This window comes from Myxocyprinus asiaticus, chromosome 46, assembly GCF_019703515.2.
Source record: "Myxocyprinus asiaticus isolate MX2 ecotype Aquarium Trade chromosome 46, UBuf_Myxa_2, whole genome shotgun sequence".
NCBI classification, from domain to species: Eukaryota; Metazoa; Chordata; class Actinopteri; order Cypriniformes; family Catostomidae; genus Myxocyprinus; species Myxocyprinus asiaticus.
Window position 1 is genome coordinate 22958349 of NC_059389.1, and position 7371 is coordinate 22965719.

At 40.5% G+C, this 7371-nt stretch overlaps 1 protein-coding gene across 2 annotated transcripts in view; it reads right to left on the reverse strand.

Annotated features, from left to right (window-relative positions):
• The window catches only part of LOC127435638 (SITS-binding protein-like), a 54139-nt gene extending 46989 nt beyond the window's left edge, over positions 1-7150 (reverse strand). For both annotated transcript variants that reach the window (XR_007896271.1, XM_051689248.1), the window contains exons 1-2: positions 6349-7150; positions 2628-2799 (exon numbers count right to left, since the gene is read on the reverse strand). Coding sequence is in view for 1 of the 2 variants with exons in the window: in XM_051689248.1 (XP_051545208.1) it covers positions 2628-2799; positions 6349-6819 (643 nt within the window). In the remaining variant the exon portion in view is untranslated. The remainder of the gene's footprint in view (positions 1-2627; positions 2800-6348) is intronic.
• Between the last annotated feature and the right edge of the window lie 221 nt (positions 7151-7371).

The window sequence follows — 7371 nt, forward strand, 5'->3', positions numbered from 1 at the left end:
TCACCTTCTGTTACAGCTCACTCACCAACCTGTTTTTATGTTTGTCTATGTGTGATAGTTTAGTTTGATGTTGTAGATTAGCAATAAAGTCTTGTTTGTATTCAAAGAGGATTTGACTGTGGTATATTTTGATTAAATAATCTCGTCAATTGATTCTTAAGATCTACGCTCCATGCTCAAACAATATTTCAACATATTTGTAATATTATTGTCAATGGCCATGAGAATAGTATTACTCTAAAGAGTTAACAGATGCATCAAATTAACTCAGCATGGCCGAGTGATTAGACGTACACCTTAATTCTGTCAATATTCCCTGAATTAATCATAATTCCCTTCTTGAGCTAAAATTCTTTGCATAAAAATTGTAAGCAAATACAATGAGCCTGTTGTATTACATATTTAATGGTGAATAATTCTAATTCAGATTTCTAATCTGATCATTTGTCATTTATCCTTCATATAATGGTGGTCGAACGCGGCCAATATTCCTAAACTAATTATTTACATATAAAATCCTACATACAATTGGTGATGAATGCTGGAAGTTGTAAATATACCCTGCCACAAAGTTGCTAATTTCCTACACTAGTGTACTCTTAAAAGTTGACAACTGTTAGCAATTTTACATATTTCAATTTTAAATTGAATTGTCGATCATTGTGTCAACAGTGTGTTCTTACTAGTTTTCAGCATCTTAAACACAGCGTTTTTAGGACTTTGTGTCAAGTTAAAAGTAGTTAAAACTTTAAAGATCACGTCCCTGTATTCTATTGTGCTTTGTCCAGCTGTCGAGAATGCATCTTGTTTGACTGGCTCTTACTCTGTGGCTGCGCTGCTTGTGAGGTTTGTTTAGGCGCTCTAACTGCCCCCTGTTTACGCGGCTTGTAAAAACATGAAGTTACATGTACTTCGAGCTTGAATTGCTCCAATGGTAAAAAAAATACATACTTTTATTACAATATTTACATACGGTCAGGGGGAATGATTAATTGTTACATTTTGAACACATTCTTTTTTATATAATTAATCGCACTAAGTTAACTGTGGCGAGCAGGGCGGGGCCGAGAGGTGTCTGGGCGGAGCGAGGCCGGGAATATAAGAGGTAAATGAGTTCCACCTGTGTGCCACACCGGTCTTGCGTTCCAGTGAAGGGCCGTGGGAGTATATAAGGAGAGGAGACAGCGGCAGACAGGGAGAGAGAGACACACGGACCTGTGTGTGTTTGTGTTTATGTATTGAACACAAAAGCCGACAATGTTTGTAACAGTGAAAAATGTGTGTGTAAATAAATGTCTACGTGTTTGTTAAGCTGGTCCCAGCTTCTTCCTTGCCCATGCATTCCTTGAATCGTTACACTAGTGCCAAAACCCGGGAAGGAGGAAGGATGCGCTGTCGAGGAGTCCTCGCCGCAGCCGTCCACCGGGAAGAGGAGGAGCCGTTGCCATTCGCCAGGGGACAGAGGAGTTGCTGTCATCCACCGAGAGGTGGAGGAACCGCTGTCGTCTGCCTGGGGGCGGAAGAGTGGCTGAGGACCAGTCTGGGGCCGGCGAGCCCGTCTCTCCCTTCTCTCACTCTCCTCTCTCTGCTTTCTTCTCTTTCTCTCTATTCTGCCCCCCACCCCCCCACCCCCCACCCCAGGCACGTGCGGGTTGTATCCAGAGACCATCCTGACGCGCCAACGCTCCCTCCCTAGAAAAGGGGTGGGGGCGTAGTAGGTCACAGCCCGGAGAATTCCCTGGCCTGAGATTGGCGATGGGGGTATGTGGCGAGCAGGGCAGGGCTGAGTGGCGTCTGGACAGAGCAAGGCCGGAAACATAAGTGGTGAATGACACTAACCCTTGTACTTCATTTCCTTTACCAACCATTACTTGGTTGCAAAGGAAGTGGCTCAAATGCATTCATTCTGGAACTGTCATCCAAGGTACAAGCTGTCAAGTGTGATTTTGCTGGGCTGTGACGTAAACTAAAGGTATTGGTTGTTTTTGAAAAAGGCACAAGCCCTTTGATGTATCTTTGATATATAGGAAATGTCAACACAGGGAAGAAAACTGTGCTCGTTAAACAATTTCATTGGGTTTTCTTTAATTCTGCAAAAATTTCTAAAAACTTGCAATTTGTCATCCATTGTGAAATAAGTCTACATCGCAAAAAATTTAAGAAAGTGGCTCAAAGAATGTCTGCAAGCACTATGCATCTGTCCATAAACATCCGTCTACATATAGATGGATGTTACAGTCATACATATAGTCATCCTCCCTCAAGTCAAACTAAAAGCCAGACATAAACACACTAGTTATTTAAATCTGCATCTTGCCTTGTTTGTTTAATTAACTCTCAACAGAAACATGAGGCAACTGCTGACAGATACCAATGGCTTTACTGAAGACACAAGTCTGCTGTCCTTTTGTTTTGCAATCTTTCACCAAGCATAAGTGACCGTCCGTATTGTGTTACGCTCTCTATGTACAGTAGGTCCCCATGATCTCAGGCCAGAGGCAGTTTTGCATTGTGTACATAGTCACATGTGGATACGTGTCCGGACTTGTCAACAATGTGTGAAAGAACAGTGCGATCTAATTGAATGAGGGGGGTGACAGTTGGTGATATGGAGCTCTCTTGCTTACCTGAAGATCCCAGGAAGTAGCGCTCTAAAACTGATCCGAAGCCAGAGGGGTTGTCCCGAAGGTCGCTGACTGTAAAGGGTTGCATGGAAATGTTGGCCTCGTTTATCGGCCAGTTGTGCGCTCGGACACTGGCACCTCCATACCACGAAATATTCACCATGGAGAAACAGTCCTGAGAGAGATAGAGATAATTCAATAGACAAACAATCAGTGGATGTCCAATATAGTCTCATGACAACTCGTAATAATTTGTACAAGATGGCGAAATTGTGAGGTCTTGTAAAACTTGGCTTGTGCGAGAAGATACAATTTTTATTCCCATATACCAACCAATCATCATACAGAATTTCAAATCAAATTTCAAATTTTACACATCAAATTTTAGCTAGCCTCCTATACAACACATTACTTTCAGAAAGGAAATGTAGGTGAACACATTTTATCAATCATAACATGTTTATTTATGCAATAAAAATTACTGCTGTATATTTGCTGCTTAGTTTATTGCATATAAAGCTTTATACACATGAAAGATCTAATTATACATTTATTAATAGAGCACCTTCAGATAGATCCTATCAGGTCTCCATGAGTGAGCATAATCTGTTCACAACAGCACAGTTCATGCATCTCCAGCTAAGCAGTTTTCTGCTCTCATAACACATGAAAGTAGGTACAGAACCTGAACATCCAAGGAATTGACTGAAAAGTGTTCTTAAGGCCCAAACAGTGTTGCCAACTATTTCTCACGGAAAGTCGCCAAAGGCTTGCTGAAATGTCTAAAAGTAGCTCAATCACGTGATGACGTAATTTATTACATAAGAAGTCAAATTTACATATGTAAATGAACTGGCGTAAAGAGCTACGACAGTTCTTTAAAGGTGTAGAACCCTTTTTTTTATTATTGAACTAATGATTTAACAATTAGTATTTAACTACTAATCATTTAACTATCACTAAATTATTTTTTGTTTATTATGATTTGTAATTAAACTGCATTATTGAACAATGACAAAGTCCAAAATTATCCTAGCAATAGTAACCAGGGGTAGGCAGCGGTGTAGCGTTGGGGATATTATTTATTATTATTTATATTCAAACATGATCTATATGCCTTATAATGCCTCACGTGGAGCTCTTTTGGAGATAATATGTAATATATCTTATTTTTGAACATATCTGTTGTGTGATGCTGAACCATCAGTGTGTATTACTTGTGCCAGTGTTACTGTGTCACAATCATTTTTGACAGTGACACCTCATCTGTTCATATCACTTATCTCTACACTTTATTATAGATCAGGGGTTCATATCCATTCTCTCTCTCTTTCTCTTTCTCTCTCTCGCCCTGCTAGATAATTTCTCAGTGCTCTTCTATCGCAGTAGGCTGACTTTTCTAAACGAAGAGCATGCATGTGAATTGAGGTTGAGATTGACACAACAAATACCAACAACACGTAAGCTCATCAGTCATTCGATTTATAGAACATACGTATGTACATAAATCCAACTGCTGATTGCATGCAGGTCAGTCATATAACTTGAAACACAGGGGGCGCTTGAACACAGAGTGAGACATCATTCACGATAGAGCTGATGTTTTTTGTGTCACTAGATGTGGAAGAATGTCGCTAAAGCAGACTACAAAAGTCACTAAAATTGTCGCTAGTCGCTAGATGGCTCTTTTACTCGCTAAGAGGGTCAAAAAGTTGCTAAATCTAGCGACAAAGTTGCTAAGTTGGCAACACTGGGACCAAACATACTTCACGCAAGTACACAGACACGAGCGCTTCGCCAACACATGGCCAACACGTAGTCCCGTTGTACATACATTATGTGCACTCTTGCGTTGCTCTGGCGGTTACAAACCTTGGACCACAAGGGGGCGAAAGAGTTTTTTAGGCGCCACGAAACCAGATGTGGTGGAGTCAACATGTTGACAGTTGAGGAGTGTGCTTTTGTATTTGCTGAAAAGATGACAGAAATATATGTTTGTATAATCTAATTTGTTCAGCAAGACTCTCCTCAAATTGCTGCTCCGCCATGACAGTTGTTGATTGAAAAAATAAAATCCGCTGTAGCGCCCCTTGCGGCAATGCTGAGAATACAGCGTGTGCTTATGTTAGGTTATGAATTGTGCCCTGTCACATTTCACAATGCGTGAAATCGAGCTTGCATAACAAGATGCGTCTACATTCACGTACTTACGTGCTTAAATTTAAGCTTAAATTTGAAATAACACATGACAAAGCATTACTGAAGTAGGAAATGTGGGACATAAAGGGATTAATTGTTGAAAACAATTCACGCAAGTACGCAGACGCGAGCACTTCGCCAACGCATGGCCAACATGTGGTCCCGTTGTACATACATTATGTACACTTTTGCGTTGCTCTAGCGGTTACAAACCTTGGACCACAAGGGGGCGAAAGAGTTTTTTTAGGCGTTATTTTTTAAATTTGAAATAACACATGACAAAGCATTACTGAAGTAGGAAATGTGGGACATGAAGGGATTAATTGTTGAAAACTTCTGAAGTGCATTAAGATTAAGTTCTCACTGAACAAAGAACAACTTTGTCTCATTGGAAATCTGTGAAATGCATCTTTGTCTAAAGTGGATATTTCAGTCGTGTGAACTTTATACGCTGCTTTAAAGGAATAATCCAGGATCAGTACAATTTGAACTCAATCAATGACATTTGCGGCATAATGTTGATTTCCACAAAAAACAAAAACAAAACTTTTTTTGACTTGTCCCTGCTTTGATTTAAAAAAAAAGAAGAAGCAAAAATCGGGATTACAGTGAGGAACTTACAATGGAGGTCAAATTTTTGGAGGGTTTGAAGCAGGGGTGTCAAACTCAGTTACTGGAGGGCCGCAGCCCTGCAGAGTTTAGTCGCAGCCCTGCTCCAAAAATGCCTCCTTGTAATCTTCAAGCACTCCTGAAGATCTTGATTAGCTGCTTCAGGTGTGTTTAATTAGGGTTGGAGCTAAACTCTGCTGGACTGTGGCGCTCCAGGAACCAAGTTTGACACCCCTGGTTTAAAGGCAGAAATGTGTGCTATAAAGTTGTTAAAATCATCGTTTTTCTGTTGGTTTTAGGGTTTTAGGCTTCACGCCTTATATCGTCATGGCAACAAAGTTGTTAAATTGGATTTAACTTTACACAGAAAAGGTTAGTAAGTGATTTTATCATGCTAAAATCACGTTAACACGCATATTTTTATGTATTGTGGCTATACTCTTGAAACAGTGAGTATTTTTACATTTACTGATTGGCACCATTCACTTCCATCGTAAGTGCCTCACTAGAACCCAGATTTTTGCTTCTAATAAAGAAAAGTTGGGGACAAGTCAAATTAAATTTTTGTGGTGATCAAAATGATGCCACTCAAGCAGTTGATTGAGTTTAACTTTTTTATAGGCTACCCCGGAATATTTCTTCAAAAATATATATAGAGAGATTTTTTTTTTTTTTTTGGCAGAAGAAAGGCAAAGTTCAAAGTTTTTGATTCATAACATTATAATAGCACTATTATAAGCTAATAATAACCTATAAAACCCATTATACTTTTTTAAGTCACATAAAAGTGGCCACTAATTAAATATAAATACAATTAATGTCCAATGCAGCAATGAAGTCAAATTAAAATGTTTTTCCAAAAATCTTAATCAAGACTGTGAAACAATAATTTAAATGTATTCTTAAGACATTGTACCTTTAGGTCCACATGACAGTGAATTGGAGTCCATGTTACACTGTAGCACTCAGTATCTGATTCCTCCTCTGTTTCCAGAGATATCTTCACCTCTGCCACCGAATCCCACGTGTAGCAGAATTCGGTTTTGTTGAGCCAGCACATGTTCCTCACAAATGGAACCTCAATATCAGGGTTCCCCACATTCCCCACGTCAATCTCCGCAAACGTCTTATCTTCAGTCAGTGTCTGAATGACCAGAGTTTGCGTCCGTCTCTCCCAAATAAGCCCACTAAAACTCCCCTTGAGGATCCAGTTCTTGTTGGGCTGATCCACAACTTGCCAATAAATTATCCCAATTGTCATGACAAAAAAGACAGCAACTCCCAAACAGGCAATAGCTCCCTTCCAGGTCTCGTTCATCTCTTTCAATCCAGTGTCCCATGTCACCTCTGGGATTGGACTCGGGTTCCTATTGCGAGTGTGAGGCATGTTGATTTCAGAGCAGAAAGATCAGAAAGCTCTAACCAAAAGTGATGATAAAAAGTGATGTTCTGTGTGCTGAGACGCGCAGAATCCTCATCGTGAATCGGGTTTTCAGTCTGACGTGTTGCTTTGTTTTAGAATCCGAATCTTTGAATTTAAATTTTGAATTCGAATTTGACCTAACTGCACCGGCTGCCGGTCATCCAAGGATTAAAGTCGAGATCTCCAAGCACAAACATTCCGAAGCAACAAAGAAATGTAATGCATGCTGCTTCTAAGTGTTGTATAGCAAGTTTAAAGCATTGATCGCACAAGAGTGAGCAGTCCGCGTTTGGCAGCGATGCCTACAAATAGCTCCTCAGCGGCTTATTTGCTTGGCCAGCACTTTCACCCGGTGCTCTGACGTAACTCCATACTGCTTCTTCAGAAAGGTACGAGAGAAAGTGATTAGGAGACCGAGAGCTTTGCGATTGCCGGGGGCCCCGGTCAGGGGCCGTACTGGGCACAGCGTGTGGAGAGTGACCCATTCGCACTATCCGTAGTCTACTGCACGAGCTC